Raw genomic sequence first — 22460 nt, forward strand, 5'->3', positions numbered from 1 at the left:
CTAGATCACTTAAATTACACAATTGAAAGCATATGTGTATTGTTTGTGTATTTATACACAAGCACTCATATATATATTCAAATAATTCAAAAAAATGTTCATTTACCTGTTACTACCACACACCAAATCCGGTCGTTGGTACTTCCTGGCTTGTGTAGCCACTAGGTAACAAAAGCTTTTACGTGTTTTGGAGTTTTTACGTGTTTTGAAAGCAAAGCACAAGGCTCGCGTGCAGAGTGAAGAGAGTGCGAAAGTGCGAGAGAGAGGGTGAGAGAAAGGAGCCAATAAGGAGTCGGCTCACGTCGTTCTCTTCAAAGAGTCGGCTCTAAGAGCCGTTTCGTTTGCAACCGACACATCACTACTGTGGAGAGACCGGTCTCCCCAACCAGTCACTGTATTCCAGTGGATACAATGGTGTGTGTCAGGATTTATTACTGGATACGTTGGCACGAGGACTGTAGGAGTCAGGGATTGATTTCTAGCAATCTATAACCACCCGTCTGTAAAACATTGTCCAGTAACAAGACTAAACTTACAGCCCTGCTAGCAGCTCTGTGATGATGCTAACCTTAATGCTGCTTCAAGCTAAATGCTAACATTAGGATTCTACCATATTTACCATTTTCTCCATTTTGTTTTGACCTTGCTTCTATGCTAAATGCTAAATGTAAAGCACTGATGGTTCTGCTAGATTACATGTCAAAAGATCTTTGACATTGTGACGGTGAGACAGTTTGCTTGAAATCAGTTGAAATCATCATGTGAGAAGGAAAATTCTGTTTGTCAACTAAACCTTAAGAAAGGTTCATCTTGGAACCATGAGTACGAGGGTTGCGTCAGGAAGGATATCCTCCATAAAGCCCTGTCAAATCAAACATCTGGATCAGTCTGCTGCGGTGAGCCATTGGAAAGATAAGGGAAATAATAATAATGACTAAAAACATCAATGTGTTGCTAGTTTGACTCTGGAAACTCTGGAATAGCCGGTTGTAGTTAGGTAGAGCAACTCAGATCATAACCTCAACAGGAAATTACACAGCTGACATCTTTCTTCTCTTTACTCTCAGACTGCAAGCTTACTTATGATCCCTGCAGGCTTAGTCTGCTAGGCATTCCCATGATGCATTGAGTATTTCTTATTCACTCTTTTTTACTTTCCTGGTGTTTTTATCACTCATTTTAATTCATTTTCATCTCTGGCTCTCTTGCATGTGTGCATTTTCCCCCTCACCCCACTGGTCACTACTGGGGTTTCTTCCTGTTAAAAGGGAGTTTTTCCTTCTCACTGTCACAGAGTGCTTTCTCATATGGGGATCATCTGATTGTTGGGGGTTTCCTCTTTAATATTTGTAGGATCTTTATCTTACATTAAAAAAGTGCTTTGAGGTGACAGCTGTTGCCATTCAGCACTGTATGAATTGAATGGATTTGAATATCTGTCTTCTGCAAACAATCTGTAATCTGTGTGCAACTCTCCACTCAGTGTCAGAACCAAAAAATAAATATATAAATAAAACTCATCCTGTTATCACTATTGAGCAGAGTTACATAAACTAGTGTAATGTATCTGTCTGTTAAAGGGGCAAAGATTCATCCTCTGGGGATTACCCACACAGTCCCATAAACCAGCGGTCCCCAACCTCTGGGCCACGGACCGTACTGGTCTGTGAGAGTTGAGGCTCGAGTGTGAAATTTATGGTTTTCAGGGTTTTTCATCGTTAACTCGGTTTCCCTGGTTCTTTTCCTGTGTTGTAATTGTGCGTCTTATATTGAAAGAAATATTTACGCGTTACCATAGCAACCAGAGCGCATTAAGGGGCAGAGAGGAGGATGTTACTCTCAATATTGTTGGTGCATTTCAGGAGGACGCTGCTAATAAAGTTACACAATTACACAGTGAATTTGTGTTTATTATTATATTTACAAAATACCACAGTTTTTGTCTCGGTCATATCATTTTATTTAGTTGTATTTATCCGCAACACCGGTCCGTGAAAATATATCTGACATCAAACTGGTCCATGGACCAAAAAAGGTTGTGGACCGCTGACATATACGACCATAGTCAGTTGTACTTCCTACCAGCTGCAGAAACTCTGACTCATTCTTTATAGCGAGCTGTTGCTCAATAACAGAGGACTTTACATTGAAATGAATTTTATATCACAGTTCACTTTTTCACTCAAGGTTAAGTGCTTTGCTGTGGAAAAAGTAGACTAAATTACACATCCACATACAAGAATTGTTACTTCTTCTTCTAGTTATTAGTTGTATGATGCGTCTCAACACTGTTTCACACATGCAGCTATAAATATCGCTTCCTAACCCACTTCACCAAGTGCAATGATATACAAATATGGCCCAAATACTGTATAAGGTATATACAGTACACACAGTACTCTGCAGGAGACCTGGATCTCCACTGCCTATTAGCCGTGAGAGGACATGAGACGTGGATTCAAAGACAGTTGGGAGATAGAAAAGAGAGAAAAACTGAGTCAATCGAGTTTTGAGAAAAGAGGAAAAAAAGAAAAAACGAGGGCATAGTGAAAAAAAACTGAAAGTGAAGGAGGCGAATTATGTTTTTCACTTTTTAATTGGGCGTGTGGGGAATGCTTGGGGGATATCACAGCAAGATATCCCATCTCACTCTTTGGTATTGCAGTGATCAGATGAGCGGAGGCTGACATAAGCAGAACCACTGAGGCTGGAGCCCATTCAGGCCTGGATTGCACCCTCCACGTGCTCCCCCACCTTCATGAATTATTCCCTTTCTCCTTTTCTCCGCGCTTGTTCGCTATCTGCCGTCGCATCTGTAACTCCTCTGCCATGTTTTTAATCTCCCTGACTTGAAGGCAAGCTCCATGTGGCTATCTCAACATCACTTTCATATCACCATCTGCTCATTTCACGCTGCCTGTGTCTCTGTTTCTCTCAGCCCCATTTGAATGGCTTTATTGACACATCAGTAGCATGTATCATATCTTGCAGCTGCTGAAAGAAAAATATTTTCATGTTTTCACGTTTTGGTTTAAATCGGGCTATTTTATCAGCTTGTCAGCAAAGTTTCTAACAAACTGTTTTACAAGAGGTGATCAATGTCTAACTGAGTGACTAAAACAAGACTTTTTCTGTCTTATAACTATTTATCTGTTACTTAATTACTTTGGTGTAGTATGAATGGTCTTTATCAGTAGGAAAAGCACTAAACGTATTAAAATACATTTTAAAAGTCCAACATTTACACTCTCCGTCACATTTTCTAAAGCTGTCCAGTGGGCCAGATTGGAGTCTTTGCTGGGCTGACGTCTGACACCCTTTCGCAGTCTTTATCATCAGGGATAATATTAAATGACCCAATATGAATTGTAGCACTGAAGTTTTTCTCAGCATTAGCCAGTGGAGCTGTGTTTGCCATATAACAAGAATAAGGCTCTTAATGTATCTACAGCAGAAACAGGAGTCAAGAGTAATACAAGGGAATGTGCTCATTTAAAAAATAAAAATAAAAAGCTGTAGCTCTTTCAGATTAATTTCATCTATTATGGCGAGAAGCAAGTGTGGAAAAGCATGAAATAATACCATGCTGGATTGATTGGAAGGAGGATGTTCTTGGACAAGAAATCAGGCAACACACAGAGTAATGTATTTTTTTCTGCTCTTTGCACCTTTCTGGTTAACATCCAGATTCACATTTAGAAATGATTGCCTGGTGTTCATGCCTCTCTGAATGTGGTAAGCACGAGAGGCGCCGTAGCCTACAGCTTCCTAGTGCTGTTATTAGCGTCTTCTGCCACTAAAGTATAGCAGACCCATGGGACGCTCCCCTAAGTATGCAGAACATTTCATTGCAGTGCATTTTAAACCTCTTATGGAAAAGGCAGAGAACTTCATGGAGTTATGATTTTACATGCACCCACCTGCCTAAGACTTTGTGGCATCCATATAAAGCAGCAGTGGGGGTTTTTTTTATTACAAAAATATGATTTGAATTATGAGATCGCACTGCCACTCAATAATTTTTGGCAAACAAAATGTGTAAAGTGATCTCCCTCAGTCCCACAGCATCTCCTCCTTTCATCCAGATCCAGTTTTGCTTTCTCTTGTTGCTAATGTTTTGGGTTTTTCTCCCTCCAAATTTGGGTTATATTTAACTACGTTCATAAACTTTGTTAAGTGTATGAAAAATTAGATTTGGTTATGTATAGATACTAAATATATATATATATTAGTGCTGTCAAAATTATCGCGTTAATTGTTAAGATCAACGCGAAATGTTTAATGCATTAAAAAAATTTAACGCTGATTTTGTTTTTTTATTAATTTCCTGTAATCTAAGACCTTTAAATTCATGAGCACCTCTGGAGGAGGGGGCAACAGTGTGCTATGCTGGCGTTTGGCCTGACAGAAATGATTAGAAGAAGAAGTGACACCATGCTACTATCTAGCTAACACTAGCTAACACACGCAAGCATGGACGAGGGCGGACTTTTGGGTGGAAAGTTTCTCTTTAAGAAGTTGCCTGATGGCTTGTTGGACAAAACGAGAGTAATATGCACAATTTGCAAAGCTGAATTCAAGTACCACAGAAGCAGTTCATCACTGGCGTATCACCTGAGAGCAAAACACCCAACTGAATCCACCTCTACGGGACCTCGCCAGTCTACGCTTCAGGAGTATGGTGCTTGTGGACGAATAACAAAAAATGTGAGAGAAAAGGTAACCAATTCCTTGGTTGTTTGGATAGCTAAAAACTGCCGACCAGTTAGCATAGTAGAAGATGATGGACTGAGAGAAGTCATTCGTGCTGCATCAGGAGATGTGTGTTACAATCTGCCCTCGAGAGGAACCATTGTGTCGAGACTGCACACTTTGTATGGGGACCAGAGGGCTCAGCAGTCCAGCAAGCTTGTGCAAGTAAGGAATGTCGCTCTCACCGGAGACCACTGGACTTCGGTGAACAACGATAATTACTTGGGGGTCATGGCGCATTTTATTGATAACGACTGGACTATGCAATCGTTTGCACTAACAGTGAGTAAAACTGAAGAGAGACACTATGCTGAGGCGTGTGCTGACCATTTTCTGAATGTTGCAAACGAATGGAAAATCAAGGACAAGGTAACCACGCTTGGCACCGACAGTGCTCGTAACATGGTTGCAGCCGCCAGACTACTTCCATTTGAACACATGCCCTGCATGGCCCACATTCTGCAAAGAACGGTCACAGTTTCTCTTAATGACAGCGCATTTGAAAGGGCTCTGGCCAAATGTCGCAAGATTGTTGGACATTTTAAGCATAGTCCAGCAAACGCTCAGGAATTAAAGGCACAGCAAGCTGCACATGGACATCAAACAGAACCGCTTGTTCAGGACGTTCCAACAAGATGGAACTCCACCCTAGAGATGATCAAGCGGATCCAGAGAAACAAATTTGGGCTGACCACCATCCTGACTCAACAAAACAGCAAGGTGACTATGTTGACTGACCAGGAGCTTGACAGACTGCAAAAGCTGGAGGAACTACTGGAACCTTGCAGGTAAATCATTTTGTTTCTCATGATTGTGTGTCTATCTTTGCATTCTAGCTTTGTTTTCAAGTATGTTCTCCACCTCCACCTCTCTGTGTATTTTCATATGTGGTATTTATGTTTGTCTCTGTGTGATTAATAGAAAAATACAGACTTGATCTTTCTATTGCAGATATGTTACCGAACTGCTGGGAGGAGAGCGGTATGTCTCTTGTTCCATGGTGTTGCCAGCCTTGTGTCATTTGTTCAGGATTATGGAGCCCTCAGATGATGACCCAGTCTACGTTTTGAGGTTTAAGAAGATTTTTACCACAGACCTAGCTCAGCGGAGGGACAGCAGCAATCTCACATGGCTGAAGATCGCTACTGCCCTTGATCCCAGGTTTAAAGACCTTAAATGCCTTTCCAAAGATGAAAGAAGAGAGGTGTGGGCATCAGTACATGACCTTCTGATGTCAGAGACGGATGCACACCAACCATCTGCTCAGACAACAGAGGAACCCTCACCAAAGAAGAGCAAGATGTCCATCTGCTTGCTGGGTTCTCCTGATTCAGATACAGAGGAAGAGGAAGATGCTATAGACTGCTGTCTGAATCTGTACAAAGCAGAGCCCAAAATTGACATAGGAGAGTGTCCACTACAGTGGTGGTTAAAGAGAGAAGGAGCACATGCCAGGCTGGCACCTATTGCACGCAAGTACCTGTCAACCCCTGCAACCACAGTGCCTTGTGAGAGATTATTCTCACTCTCAGGTCACATCATTCAAAAGAAGCGTGCTTCTTTGTCATCAGACAATGTAAACAGAATAGTCTGCCTCAGTAACTGGCTGAGTGCAAAGAAGGACTAATCCAGATTGCTCCTTTGAAGTGAAAAATGTTCAACATTCTGGGTTTTCAGCCGTGTCTTTTTGTGTTTTAAATACTGAGTTTTGTGCACCCTTTATTGTTATGATATTCACTTTAACCTGTAGGCCTGGGTTCAGTCACTGTTGATGGCCTTAAAGGTTTTATGTAAGTTTTCACTGTGTTAAAGATTGATGAAAACCATTAAAATTCTCTTTGAATTTCAGCATACATTCTTTGTGTTTATTCTGCATTTACTTCATTGTGTTGCATAAATGTCTGTTTCAATCTTAAAATATAAAGAATGAAAAAATGTAATTGGAGCCAGGCTATTAATAAAGTAATTGAGATTAATCGCAATTAATAACAGAAAATTGTGAGATTAGTTAGTTATTTTTTTTTAATCTATTGACAGCACTAATATATATATATATATATATATATATATATATATATATATACACACACACACACACACGTAAGGTATAAAATCATATAAATGTTACTGCTATTATTTTACCAGAAAATTACGATGTACATTTGTCTCTCAGGTGTGATCGCCCTGTTTTGTCGTCAGTATGACATCATTAAGGATAACGAGCCCAACAACAACAAGGACAAAGCCAAGAACTCCTCAGAGTGCAGTACCCCAGAGCACCCGCAGGGGGGGTTACTGCGAAGCAATGTCTAAGATCAGCCCTGCGTCACCTTCTGCAATAACCAACTCCTTAAACCTCAGGACAGGTGAGAGACTAGAATTTTTTTTTACTATTATCTGCAAACGATCCCATCGTACGTCATACCTCAGGGATAGCTCAGTAGGTAGAGTGGTGGCCCCATGATCGGAAGGTCGGGGGTTCAACTCCACTGAATGGCTACCCCGAGGTACCCCTGAGCAAGGTACCGTCCCTACACACTGCTCCCCGGGCGCTGCATTGGTGGCTGCCCACTGCTTCACTGGGTGAATGGGTTAAATGCAGAAGAACTATTTCCCTATGGGGACTAACACATACACACATTATATTATTATATATATTATTACATACCTCAGAAATACCCGTCTTATTGTGTTTTTATGATGCATTTATGTCTTTTTGAGGCAGCAACCTTAATTAAGTTACGATATCAATGTTTTCTCTTTGACTGACCATTTATTGATCCCCTTTGCTGATGTGTCATTGTATCATTGTGTTTTATTTTGGTTGTGGGCGTAGATGGTATGTAAAGATGGATGTAGTCACTGCAGCAGGTAGATCCTGACTGAGTTATCAGGAAGCTGATATTAGCGAACGGTCAATCAGTTGAAACAAACCTTTGGAACAACAAACCTAAAGAGACACTTAAAATCACCTTTACCCAGATGAACATGGATCGTTTTCAATGAGCAAACAGAGAAAATGTGAAAGCTAAAGCTAAGCTATTCAAAATTTGCTAGCCACAAGCTATCAGCCTCAGTATGAGCAAAGAATAAGATAGAGTGGTTTATAAACATACTGGAAAATGTAACCTTACATTTTTTTTAGTTATATGAATCTGTTGCAGCTGCTTGCTTTGGTAAGGTAAAACATATCAGATGAAGGCAGATGTGCAGCAACTCATTTTCAGCTAATAATTCCAATAGCAGAGCACTTTGTCTTCAGGTCTTTGGTAAGAGAAGGTCCAGTAAAAAATGTAATAATTTATTCTTTTTGCATCAGAGAAAAGTTCATTTTAAAAAAAAATCGGAAAAGTAGAAACAGCCTTTGATCATTTTATGAGTGATGTTGCATAGCTTGTCCGCTAAAGGGAGCTCTGCAACTTCCCTGTCGGCTGTTTGGAAAGCCACAAACAACAACCAACTAACCTGATCAGAGTCAAGAACGACGTAAATTAGTAAAAATAGAACAACGCATTATAATTTTTTAAAAAGTTGTTTATGTTTTATGTGTCTGAAAGGAAAAAAATAGCCAATATATAATAATATTGGGCTTTTAAAATCACCAAATATTGGTGTTGTTATCGGTCTTGCAAATCCCATATCCTTCAGGCTCTAGTGACATCAATCACCAATGTTGGGCAAGTTACTTTGAAAAAGTAATTAATTATAGTTACTAGTTACTTCTTCAAAAAAGTAACTGAGTTAGTAACTGAGTTGCACGATTCTAAAAGTAATCAATTACTTGAAAAGTAACTAATGCGTTACTTTAGAAAAAAATGTAACCCTCTGGGGTGCAGGGTGTAATTGGCCATTTTTAACTACTTTTGATTTTCCCTCCACATTTCACCTTTAAAAACTATTTACTTTGCCTTGCTTGGCATCATTCTTTTCAGCACAACCTCACGTGTCTGAATTTACAGTCATGTTTTCATTTTGACATACTGTATTAACACAATTGTTCTAAAATCAGACAAAAAAAACATAAAATCCGAGTAGAAAAAGTTATATGTTCTATCGTAACAACAACAAACATGTTTATTGAATCATATTTCATAACTTCCATCCATCCATCCTCATCCTCTGCATTACTGCAGCTGCAGCCCTGATCCGTCTGTCGATCTCCGGCTCCCTTCTCCCATCACTCGCGAACAAGACCCCGAGATACTTGAACTCCTCCACTTGGGGCAGAAACTCATCCCCGACCCGGAGTGGGCACTCCACCCTTTCATAACTTTAAATGCAAATATAAATTGTCAATTTTAAAAATCATGTGGAGAAGTTTTGCAAACAACAAAGTTATTTGCAGCTATTTACCCTTTACCCCTTCTTTAAATAACCATTTCAAACTATTTACATAACAATCAGCTGTTCTGCATTAAATAAGATGCCACACAAATTATTTGTGCCACTCCAAAAAACTCATTTTCTCTGTCCCCTATAAAGGAGAACATCACAGCCTGATACTTGCAGGCCTGACAGCAGCAGGTGTATCACGCCTCTTGTTTTCATTCAGCAGTCGCGTCATTGTTGTGACACACAACGCAAAACTATCCACAACACTACACACTAACTACACAAGACAACACATTAACTACACACTACAAAAACGCTAAACGTTACAAATCTCTTTTTCTGCTTTCTATCTCTCTCTCTCTCTCTCTCTCTCTCACTCCTAAAACTTCCACCTCTTCCTAAACAACCAAATGTCATGTTACCATATCATCTTTTGATTGGTCAACATGGTGCCAATCAGGAACCATGCCCGTTCCACCAACACGAATGGGCTGTTTTTTGTTTTGTTTTGTTTCTTGTTTTTTTGCTCATAAGCAGAGAGTGCTTGTTAGCACTGTACTTAAACAGTAAATGTGACGAAATTATTGAGGAAAAAACCCTGCGTATATATTGTTTATCATGACTCTGGTTTATCAGCACAATTTAAAAACTGTTTGTTGTTGCTTTGTCTTTAAGTGGTCATGTAATTGGCTTACCACGACTACTTTATTCTTCCTCAGCGAAACAGCAGCACTCATGTGATTGTTTTGCCCCTTTAGCTCCAGGTGTTGTGCCAAAAAGTGATTACCGTCCGCGGGAGCGCGCGCAGCTGCTTAAAGCTGTTGCGCCCAGATTACTTACGTAGACAGCTACTTAAGATGCGGTAAGCTGAACACAGCTTCAGCCGTCTGTTTGTTGGGAAATAGTAACGCGACCGCACCGCATTTTCTTGTTAGTAACGGTAACAGCGTTGTAACAATAGAAATAGTAATTAGTTCGATTACTCGTTACTGATAAAATTAATGCCGTTAGTAACACCGTTACTTGTTATTATTCCCATCACTGTCAATCACTAAGAAGCAAGGCTGCTTTATGAAGCCATCGACACGCTTTTGCTGTGGTCTGACTGAGAGACAAGGCCATACTGGACTTTTATCAGTTGGCGACTTGTCAGTAAAAAACACAGGCTTACTCTAAACTCATACCCTGCTTTTTTAGTGGTTATGGGGACAGTTATTTAAAAAAAACAAGATCGTGCTCTATTCAGCAAAATCCAAAACTAGTGATTAAGACCATAAACTCATTAACTAATTGGTGACTTGGGTCATATTCTAAGCGAGCAAAAAGCAAATTTTGAGTGCAATTATCCACACAAGAAAGTACATTTTGAAAATGGCACAAAACAAACATCATCCAGACTAATCTTCAGCCTTTTGGTGTTTAAGTAAAATGACTCTGTTTCTTTCAGATCCTGAAACCAACGGAAAGCCATTCTCAGAAAATATACTCAAGAACAGATAATCCATTACAGAAACTCTTCTTGACACAATGGAGAGCTCTGCAGCTACAACAGGCACAAATGTGAACTTGCAAAATGAAAAGCTGCAAAACAGTGAAAGAGGAAACACCAGATGATAAAACTCCTTTCACTTTTGTAGCAACCCAAAAATGGATCGCGGCTGATGCAGACACGAGATATTAAATGGCTGTCGGTCAAGCTCTTCTTGACGAGAACTGCTTAACCCGTATGTTCCAGTTACTCCACATCGGTGGCATCCAATCCCAGGAGTGGATCATTAAACATGAATGTCAGCTTCAGGTTTGTATCATCGGTCAGAGATGGCAGAAGTGCAGACTGCCACACACGAATAGCTGGTCCAGGAACCAGTCGGCACACAACAAAACAAGCTAAAGACTTTCTCTTTTTCTATGTCTGTCCATCTGCATCACCTCCTTTCTGTCTTTATAACAGCCCTCTGTGTAGCAGCTCATCTCTCTCCCTGTCTCTCTGTGTCAATGTCTCAATGATAAGCACATTGCTGTTTGGTGCTTCTCCCGTCGTGATTGTTTTAGCCCTTACAATCCCAGTCCTGATTATGGAATGATTATATTGTTGGGTCGGAAGTATTAAAAAACGCACAGTTATTTGTTTTTAAGGTTAGATTTAGGAGTTTTCCTTCTCGCTTAAAGGGACTCTTAAGTCCAGCTTGTTAATTTGGGGATAAAAGATCAGGACAACGTGAAAAACCATGCATGTGCACAGTTGCAGCCAATTTGTTACCACTTTGATTGACTGACGATGACTGAAAACCTGGATAGTGATATAATCTATGTGCTACTAAGTGTATTTTTCAGTTGTTACAATAACTAAAAATACAACTTAAACATGTGTCATTATCTTTAATACTCTTGACAGTTGAACAGTTCAAATTCATATTCATGTCTAATGTAACAACCAAACTAATCAGTTTTATGTGGCCCAACAACGGAAGGATTAAGTTTTTGTATTGATCCGATACCAATTAATACATAACAGGTATTACCAATACTAATACTGCTACTCTTGACCTATGAAGGCAGCTTATGTAGGGCAGAGCAGTGTGTCAGGATTTATGAGATGAATCGTTAATTTGCAAATTTTAAACACTAAATCATCATAATTTTTACTTTCCGTAATAATTAGTTAACACAACGAAACACAACCTTCAGCTTTTCATGTATTTTCAAAATGAATTTTTTGGAGATCTGGAGTGTAAATGTGCCTGTCTCTAAAGCACCGTGGGTCAACTTCTGCTGTTAAAATGGGCTATAGGATATGAATAAAATAGACATGACAGTCAACACAAAAAAGGGAAGACACTTTTCATAGTGTGTGTTTAAAGTATTTTTTTTTATTTCCCAAAAAAGTTATTGGGCTCCATATTGAACTTAGATGACGGAATCAAAGTATTGATCGTATCACACTAGTATAAGTGGGTGGATCCAACCGCCTCGACTCAAGATTCCAGCAGGGTATTTTATGCAGGAAGGAGTTAATTAACATGTAAAAAAAAATCATTAAAAAAAGACCAAAATCAACAATCAATTAGTCCTGCTACAAAGTATGTCTAACCATAGCCTTTTATAATTAGCTTTGGGGAGGGTGTGGCTCAGGAGGTAGAGCGGGTCATCTACCAATCAGAAGGTTGGTGGTTTATTCCTGTGTCTGTGTGTTGAAGTAACATTGGGCAATATGCATCCATCGTGTGCGTGAATGTTAGATGAAGGCACTTGTCTAAGACTTGTCTAACAAGATCTAGAAAAAAGAGTCACTGGGTGAATGAGGCTTGCGGTTACAACCGATGTCAGAGTTAAAAGAGCGCTATTTAATAGCAGTCGCCAACCTTTTTTGCGTAGGGTATGAATAACCCTATTCATAACACACTGGAAAAGACCCAGGGAAACCGAATTAATGATAAAAACGATAAAAAATATCGATAAAAACTGATAAAAACCCTGAAAACAATCAATTTCACACCTGAGCCTCAACTCTCGTGGCCCATTACGAAACGCCTCACAGACTATTACCAGTCCGTGGCCCAGGGGTTGGGGACCACTGCTATATAAGTACCAGTCCATTTACCACCAGTGTGTACTTAACAGCAGCTGAAAGTAGTCCCCAAAATATATAATCTGCTAATTCCTGATTAGGCAACATTTGTGGGTAAAAAAAATCATAATTGCCCAGATGTTCCATGTTTAAAAACAGAAAGTAGATGTGTTTATGGCAGTTCTAAAGGTTTATGTCTTCAGTCGGAGCAGATGGATGAAAAGTGAGCGCTGCGGGCAGATTAGCGAACAGATTGTTGGTTTTAGTCTTTTCTCGGGATTTGCAGACAAAAACATATATATGTAAAATAAGAAGAAGCTAATTCTCAAAAGCAAAAACAAATGGAGATTATATTTGAAGTCAAGGGAAATCATAATTTGCTACCTAAGCTTTTAAGCAGATGTGGATACAATATTAATAAATGAGAAATCCAGTGTACATTTTCATAGTGTTACTATTCCAAGGGATACAGAAGAAGGAGCGAAACACATCATCTGGCTAAAGATAAAGGCTTCTTTTTATTTTAAAGTTTCCTGTTGAATTATATTGTATTATCTGCACAAATATATTGGACAGCAGCCCCTTTACACCGATGCTCTCTAGTTGAGTTCCCTCAAAAAGTCGACAGAAAAATGCTGCGAAGCTGAACTCAGCAGAGTTGCATCCTTATTAGAGATAATGAGTGAATGTCTGAATGCCTCGCTGGTTGAGATGGCTGCTAAAAAGGAGCACGTATACGCACATATACGATTTAAATACTGCCGCGTGCTGAGAGAGAGCAGGGCTTTGCGTTCTCATCAAAATCAATTCTGACAAGGCCTCGCCCTGCCATCCATTTTTCACCCTCTCCCTACTTTATCGGCCTTTCTTTTTTCTTCCTCTGTCCCCAGCCACCTTTATCCACCTACATTCTCCCCCATTTATGACTTCACCCTCACTTTCAATCCCTCTGTCACAATACTCTTTTCCTCATATATCACATCACCCTTCCTTGTTTCTACCCTTCACCAGTCTCGTCCTCGCTCTTCTTTCCTCTCCCCTGATTCTCATTATATCCACTTTCAGGCTCCCGTTAGCTGCCTTCTCCCTCTTGGCATCAGCTCTGCTCTCTCTCATTCATTCGGCGCCGGCCCACTGCCTATCCCTCGCTTGCTCTTCTGCCCATTTATCACCTTTTTGTCTCAGACTGGCTGAGATGGACACTTTACCTGGTAAACAAGTGAAAAAAAAATAGACTAAAGGGAGGAAGAAAATGAGAGATTCAGTGAAGGAGAACTCTTGAGGAAAGGGAAAAATAAGATAAGTAGAGGAATTTTTCACTGATAAGCACATTTAAGTATAGCTTAAGAAGCACTTTTTACACAGTTTGGGGCTTTTCTAAAACAAACAAACAAAAAAATGTATTTACTCTAATAACTGTTAGCATGTCTGGTTAACTAGCTAACTAGACAGTCCTATTCTAAACCAGCATTGTGTTTATGCAGCATTTCTGACATTGTGGATGCTAGCATTTCATAGTTGCTAATTAGCTAGCCTGCACTCTTTATTGGATTTGAGTGAACAGCACCAGCCGCTAAACGTACCAAGCACATTGGTTAGTCTTTATCCTTAAAGCCTTTTTGTCTTTTGATGTGAGAATGGTTTGAATGTAATAGTAAGGCCTTTAATATTTCTTTATTAATACTATATAACTTCTAGTATATACCAGACCAGTCCTCTGAAAACCACAAGTCTTTAGGCATGAAAACAGTATAGGCATATAGCCAGTGTTGCCAACTCCTCAGTAAGGAAAATTGCTACTGGTGGTCCTAAAAGTTGCTAGAAGTCGCTAAATGACATCATCGCCTAATTGCATAATTGGTCATGCTCATGTAATTGTAACTGAGCCATAGGAGAGAGAAATAACATCGTGGAAGAGACATAAAATTAGTAAAAAAAAAAACAAAAAAAACATCCTAAATACATTTAGAATATATTTAGAACTACAAATTAAATTTCTTTTAGCAATTATTGTTTTTTTAATGTCCCAAATCCAACCCTCCTCCTTTATCCAGGCTTGGGACCAGTCAAAAGTGACTCTGGCAGAGTTACTTCTTTTGTGTGTGTGTTTTTAAGTAGTTTTGTGATCCACAAAAAGTAACAGTTAAAGAAGAACTGACTGCATTACAGTCATGGCGAGAGCAGCGGCTTCGCTCATGTGTGATTCATTTGCAGTTTGGACGTGTAGGGGTGAACATGTCCTGCTCTGACAGCAGATGGGGGTGACTCCTGTATGAGGACTACCTGCTGCCAAAGGCACGGTGCCCACGGCAGCACCCACTGCTTGTTGAGAGTAAGATCGATACGTGCTTTCACGTCAAAAAATCGTCATTAGTCTTCCTAATAACGCCAGCAAAAGTCGCCAGATTTGTTGCTAGTTGCTTTTTAGAAAAAATGTCGCTAATGGGGTCTGAAAACTCACTAAATATAGCGACAAAGTCACTAAGTTGGTAATACTATAGCCTTCAAGGCAAGGTTTTAATTGGAGCTAACTTTAGCTTCATTAGCTTGATAGCTATAGCAAATGTTGTATGCTAGCATTCGCTGTTTTTCAGGAGCCAAACTCAGCAGCCACTGGTTAGAATCCAGTGAACTGGTCACTCTTGAATGAGAAACCGTTGTCATCTAAATTTGCAGAATGGTTCAAAATAATTAACAATAATATCAAATGGTTGTACAGGGAAGACAAGTGTAGCTCAACAGAGGAAAGGTTTATTGAATGCACATTGGAAAGGTGTTCCAAATGAAAGAAGGAAAAATCCACAAAAGTAATTTAACAGCAGCTATAAAATCTCGTCTTTGCTGATCTTTGGTGTTTAATTTATATGCCTGTGATACTGAGGCATTAGGCTTTACACTTTTGATCACAGAAAGCATTGAAACATTGGTTACTCTTTAATGTGGGATGAAGATAAAAAAAATCAACAAATTCGTTCACATATCAGTTTCTTAAACTATATTGATGTAAAACAAGCGTGTCTACAGAGCAGAGGGATTTAAGAAATTACTTCGAATGAATAATAATTTAGTAGAGTATAGGGACAAACTGTCTGACATTAAAGAAACGAAATTAAGTGGTACAAAGGCAAACATTCAAAGAGAAGACTGGTGATTTTGGGGAGCATATGATACTTGAGGCGATGACAGAAGTAGGGCACCATGACCAGCACTGTAGAGCACAGCAGAATTAAAGAACAAGCATGTCAAACAAAATAGACTCCAGGGAAGTGAATGTCAGGCTTTTTCAAAGAGCAGTGTAGCTGGTCTTTTAGAAACTTGTGTTAGACTTGCTGTTGTTGCTCTGTCTGCACATGTGGACAAAGAGGAAAGCAGAGAAAGGTTTCAGTCAGCAAATCTGGAAGTATTTTTAAAAAGCCCTCTTGTTTCCCATTTGACATCTTTTTTAAAAGGTCTGCTAAAACTGCAAAAAAGAGGACAGGAAGGATATTCCTGTTGTGCTGGTGGTAACCTGACCATGCTTGTAGACCTCTCTATTATTCTAATATTTTCTCTAAGACATTCTGTGGAAAGATTGATTCTGCTGAAGTAAAACATTGTTTGTCCGTGTACATGCCGTCATGTGAACGGAGGAATCTGCGCTTTGTGTTAACATCTTTCGCAGAAGTTATTTACCTGCTCTTTAATTGTTTCTTGTTTAAACTGATTGGTGGTAATCAAAATGATTTTGTGAGCGTTTAGCTGAGATTCTGATGTCATACATGTCTATATCTAAATGACAGACCTAGTGGCACAGCCTGTGAAACCCTCTGACCCTGGTATCAGGGGCACTAGGGTTCAACGGGTTAAGCTAAACTAATGATTGGTTTTAGAACTGAAGAAGTCCAGTCACCTTGTTTTCAAGATCCCAAGACAGTGTTGGGCCATATTCCAGTCAGCACACTGCTTTCTATGTTGAACAAACCAGGCTAACACAGGTGAATCCTCTCTAAAGTCATCAATAATTAAGTTGGTGCCCACTTGATGTGCTTTTCATTTGATTCACCCTCTCCTAAGCAAGGCAGTATGTGCACCGAGATAAGATCAGGCTTTGTAAAAACCAGCTGGTGCAGTCAGCCCCAGATCACTGCACATATCCCCAATTTTACTCGAAAACTAGTGCTACAGCTCTGGTAGAAGTAATTAAGTACCAGTGAGGTTTGTAGGCGAGCTTAAACATGAGAGCATCATCTTGTCTACAGACTAGACCCCAAGGAAACATAGAATATAAAATGTGGACATACTGTAATGTCACGCATTGATTTGCAAAGTCCCTTCTTCTACTGAGCATTTTCATTGCAGTCTTGGTGTTTTGAAACCAGCTATGGTGAGAAAGAAGCAGGTCTGACTGTGAAACTGCATGCTCATTGGCCAGCTTATTGTTGACAAGTTATTAGCCAATGAACATACTCTGAAACAAGATTTATAAAAATGACCTTGTTTTTGTTCATTATGGCCCAAAATGAGTAACCACAAGCACAGCAGAGAACATGTCCAGAGGTCAAGCTCGATGGGACCAGGAGTCTTTTTTGGTGTCCCCCCCCCGATGGCCATTAAACAAAGCAAATATTTAAGGCATGTCGTATTGGCTTTACTTTTCAGACCTGGGAAGCTACGCCCATCTTTTATACTGTTTGACAAAATAGCAAAACTGACAAAAACTATTATAATGCAAATTAAACAAATCTAAATCTGCTCTTCTTTTTAACATCGCTTTTTTATTTCACTTGTAATACGTTCCTCTTTGTGATCATTGAGAAAAAAACTGAAACTTTTAACAATACTTGATTTTAACATTAGATTAATTTGACATAATGACATTTTTTTATTCCATTTACGAGCAGCTATTACTGCAAATGAAACCATAAATGTCCAAAAATATGATGAAATCCTTCTTTTATTTTGAATGCACAGATCCAAATTGATATTAGTTTTGACTCATGAAGAAATAAAGAATTAAGCTATTTGAAAGTACTGACTGTTTGATATTCATGTCACGTACGTGACGTGGGAACTTTCCCCTAATCAGGGTGCACAGGGGTAAACACTAAATGTAATCTGAGTGTGATAAAAGTACAAATATACTTAGTGACTGTGCAGATACCGAAGCTGAAGTGGTCATTTTCATAGCGGTCGAATCCAAGCACACATAGAAGCACACTCACTCATCCACCACGTCTATTCTCCAACTGGCTGCAGTCCAAACTGACACATGGGGAGAGAAGCAGCAGAAGGTAGGCCTGTCCCAAACAGCTCAGTCTCTGTCTATCTGAGGCTGCAGGAAGCCACTGAACAGCTGCTCAAGGTGAACGTCCAATGAGGCATGTGCAAATATGAAGCTCGAGATTGGGAGAGAGACCTAAAGACAGAGACCGAGTGAGGCACACACACAGAGGGGAGGATGAGTCAGAGAATCAGAGGGAATAGGCTCATGAGTGACAGACGCAGAGGGGCAGGAAAGATCATTATACCCGATAGAGTTCGCTGAATCGAACCTCCGATTTCAGTCACGGCGACATGTTTGAATCTTAACAGGGGTGTCTTTTGTTTGCAGCGTGACAAGAGTCTCAATTTGGATTTGAATGTGTCATCATGGACAGAAACTGCTCTACCGAAATTGTAAAAAAACAAAAAAACAATTGCACCACAGAAAATCTGACAACTTATCACATTGGCCAAACAGCATCCGATCCACTCACCAGTTCTTTTTGTGTCCATAGGTGTCCTGAAAGCAGCTATACTTGCAGCAGAGGACTTTTAAGTGCTCATTCACACTCGCAGCCTCCCTCCTTTGTACGTCATAAACCCAGATATAACTATGTAATTTAAATCATTGTGACATGATGAATATCTGTGAGCTTCTCAGTAACCCCGGCCTTAAATCCAACTCCTGTTCATCTTCAACCCGAAGCCTATGGCTAAAAAAGAGCCAATTCCCACTTGTTTGCCTGTACTGTAGACTGGATGACTGAATACTGAGAACCTTGAATAAGGCCCTACATAGTGTAGAGAAGAATAGGGCCGTTTACTTATGGCATATATTGTTCATTATGTCAAAGCAAATAACCAAGAAGCATGGATTTACAGCAGAATAATGTGAGTCTGTGTTTTATGTACACCATGTCTGTTGAACTATTTTGATGTTAATGGGATAAAACCTGTTCATGAGGGCTAGCATGACTCTGCTATTGTTCACACCCATGGTATATATATATATATATATATATATATATAAATATACTATTTCTATGAAAATATAAATGTCTAATTATGTATCAACACGGAAAAGAAATAAAATATTTTCAAAGCACCATGTATGTGTCATCTTGTTTGCTGCACTCGCTGTACATCTGTAATAATTATACGTTTATACAAAATGGTAACTATTTACAGCTTTTGATTCATTCACTTGATCAGTTCACTTTTATTTATTTTATTTATCACTGTATATACCTCCAGTCCAAAATAACAATCCTCTTGAGACCCTTTAATATTGTAGGGCCTTTACCTTACAGTATAGAGTTCTTGGTGAAAGTGGGGAGAAAGAACTCCATTTAGACAGGAAGACATTTTGACAGAACCAGTGCAGTAGTGGAATACGGATATTTGGGAAGTAAAAGAAATGAAACAAGCATCCCACTGGTCATGTAGCTATTTTTGAGTGCCCTTATTTTATTCTTGGATCTACTACAGTAGCTTAGCATGAATCACACAGTTTAAAATAATCCTTATTGACCTGGGACTAGGCCTTAGCCCAACCTCTGTCCGAAACAAAGCATTTTAGTAACAGTACTTTCTCCCAGGCCAACTTTCTTGTGACTGGCTGCTCTTCCAAACAAAAGGTTTAAAGAGCAGGTGGGTGGGGCTTCTGTGCTCACAGTCAGACTTGGTTGTTTTGGATTCCATGGAAACCATGCATTCCATGACACAAATTAAGGAAAACTATTAAAGTTTTATACACACACACACACACACACACACACACACACACACACACACATATATATATATATGTGTGTATATATACATATATATCATTTTTAGCATTTTGAGACGTCAAAATTCTGATGCAATTCAGTTTAAAAAGGGCACTCTATTCAGTAAGAAGCCCTGCCGCTTTTACTTGCTTGTATTCATGCTGTGAAGAAGAAAAAGGTATTGAACCAAGCCTAACACTAGCCATCACCAGCACTAGAAAAGTGGAGCCATCAATACCGAGACATCATGGATTCTAAGCTGCTGCCACTTTTCGCAGTAAGGCTGAAAAGCAGAATATGACATAGTTAAGAAATAATTTTCTGGATTTAACATATTTAAATTTAAACAAGCTTCATTTTTTTTGCCTCCGAAGTTCAAAGCTTGTTTCCTCCTCTGTGAGAGAAGAAGCTGTTGGATGCACTGTGATTTATTTTGTGACTAAGTTGAAAAGTAGATGTGACAGTCTTCTATCCTGAGCTCCATCCTTGACAGCAGCAGAGTGAAATAATCCCCAGTATCCACTGTGCCTGGCCCCAGGTTTGTACCAAATTAGTCTAAGTTAATCTCATTAAGTGTATAACATAAATTTAAAAAATACGTCAATGCAAAGATGTTGAAATATATTATTACCCGGCAGTTTTTTCGCACTTGGAGAGGGAAAGACTAACAAATGCTTAAAAAAGGTACTGTTTTGGGGATTTTTTTTTTTTTTTTTTTTTTTAAACAGTCCATAAATTTAAGCTTTCACCCTTACGGGGCAGCATTTTGCCAGCAATGTAGTGAGATGCATACTGGATTTAACATTTCATACTTCTTTTAGGTTTCCACCCGTTACCTCAAGCCACTTTGCCGGGATCATCGTTGAACTTGAAGTGGCTCATTGCACCATCTTGTGGTATTACATCAAAGTACAGCCTGGCCCTGTTCAGTTTCAGTTGATTTCTCAGCAACATCATACACAGATTTTTTTCAACAGGTTCTCATCCCAACACATACCGACGCTATGTGACAAATCGTCAGTATGTTACGTGTTCGAAGGCATGAGAGCCATTTATACGTGTAAATGTGTTTTATGTTCTGATTGTGAATAACTTTGGAAAACACCGTCTGATAGGCTTAAGGTTATGGTTAAGGTTGGGGTTAGGGCTGGAATGGACGGCTGGAGCGTGTGTTACTACCGTGAGTGGCATTCTATTGGATTCAACTGAGAATTCCGAGCATGTTATAAAGACGCCGAAGGGTACCTTTCTCGTTACTATGAGACGCCTCAGGTCGGTATGTTACGTAATGGGAATGAGAATGCTCTGATTTTTTTTTGGGACATAAAGTCAAGGTGATTGTTTCTTCACAATCCTTTGATAGCTTTAGCTATTTTTAAAAGGTTTTAAACTATTTTTAAACTTTTTTTAAAATTAATATGTTTTACTGTTGCAACGCGCGTTGCATCTTCTTATCTGGTGCGCGTCTTTTATTTTGACAGCGAATGCGCACCTGCGGACCACTTATGTGCACCCCTGCATATAACATGTGTCCAATATATTAGGATCAAATTTATTTAGTTTTATAGGGGAGACATATGCTCCTCCTTGAATCGCTACCTTATCGTGGTGGAGGGGTTTGTGTGTCCCAGGGATCCCAGGGGCCATGTTGTCTGGGGGGGCTTTTGCCCCCTGGTAGGGTCTCCCATGGCAAATTGGTCCTGGGTGAGGGACCAGACAACGAGCGATTCAGAAGACCCTTATGAAAAGAATATCGAGGGAACAGTTTACCCTGCCCGGGATAGGGTTACTGGGGCCCCGCTCTGGAGCCAGGCCCAGGGAGGGTCTGGTGGCCGGGCCTTAGTCCATGGGGCCCGGCCGGGCACAGCCTGAAGAGGAGACATGGGCCCATCCTCCCGCAGGCCCACCACCCGCAGGAGGCGCCATAGGGGTCGGGTGCATTGTGTGCCGGGTGGCGGCCAGGAGCGGAGGCCCTGGCGGACTGACCCCCAGCTGCCAAGACTGGCAATAGAGACATGGAATGTCACCTCTCTGCTGGGAAAGGAGCCTGAGTTAGTGCGTGAGGTTGAGAGGTACCGGCTAGATATAGTCGGGCTCACTTCTACGCATGGCTTGGGCTCTGGAACCAGTCTCCTGGAGAGGGGCTGGACTCTGTCTCAGTCTGGAGTTGCCCCTGGTGAGAGGCGGCGGGCTGGGGTGGGTATTTTAATATCCCCTCGGCTTGCTGCCGGTACGTTGGGGTTTTTCCCGGTGGATGAGAGGGTTTGTTCCCTGCACCTTAGGGTCGGGGAACGGGTCCTGCGCTTACGCGCCGAGTGGCAGTTCGGAGTACCCAGCCTTCTTAGAGTCCCTGGGGAGGGGGGGGGGGTGCTGGAAGGTGCTCCACCTGGAGACTCTGTTGTCCTGCTGGGAGACTTCAATGCTCACGTGGGTAACGACAGCGAGACCTGGAGGGGCGTGATTGGGAGGAACGGCCTCCCTGATCTGAACCCGAGCGGTGCTTTGTTATTGGACTTCTGTGCTAATCACAGTTTGGCCATAACGAACACCCTGTTCGAACATAAGAGTGTCCATAAGTGCACGTGGCACCAGGACGCTCTAGGCCGTAGGTCGATGATCGATTTTGTAATCGTATCACCAGACCTGCGACCATATGTTCTGGACACTCGGGTAAAGAGAGGGGCTGAGCTATCAACTGATCACCACCTGGTGGTGAGTTGGATCAGGTGGCAGGGGAGGACGCTCGACAGACCTGGTGCACCTAAACACATAGTGAGGGTGTGCTAGGAACGTCT

At 40.5% G+C, this 22460-nt stretch overlaps 1 protein-coding gene across 2 annotated transcripts in view; it reads left to right on the forward strand.

The window, feature by feature from the left end:
* Positions 1–18993, forward strand: part of fndc5b (fibronectin type III domain containing 5b) — a 40386-nt gene extending 21393 nt beyond the window's left edge. Inside the window, exons 5-7 of one of the 2 annotated variants that reach the window (XM_014412683.3) lie at positions 6926–7118; positions 10532–10882; positions 18409–18993. In XM_014412683.3, the coding sequence (XP_014268169.1) occupies positions 6926–7065 (140 nt within the window). In that variant the 3' untranslated portion in view covers positions 7066–7118; positions 10532–10882; positions 18409–18993. Of the gene's footprint in view, positions 1–6925; positions 7119–10531 lie in introns of both variants that reach the window. The other variant, XM_014412681.3, reaches the window with a different exon arrangement.
* Positions 18994–22460: the final 3467 nt, after the last annotated feature.

Source organism: Maylandia zebra, linkage group LG22, assembly GCF_041146795.1.
Source record: "Maylandia zebra isolate NMK-2024a linkage group LG22, Mzebra_GT3a, whole genome shotgun sequence".
NCBI classification, from domain to species: Eukaryota; Metazoa; Chordata; class Actinopteri; order Cichliformes; family Cichlidae; genus Maylandia; species Maylandia zebra.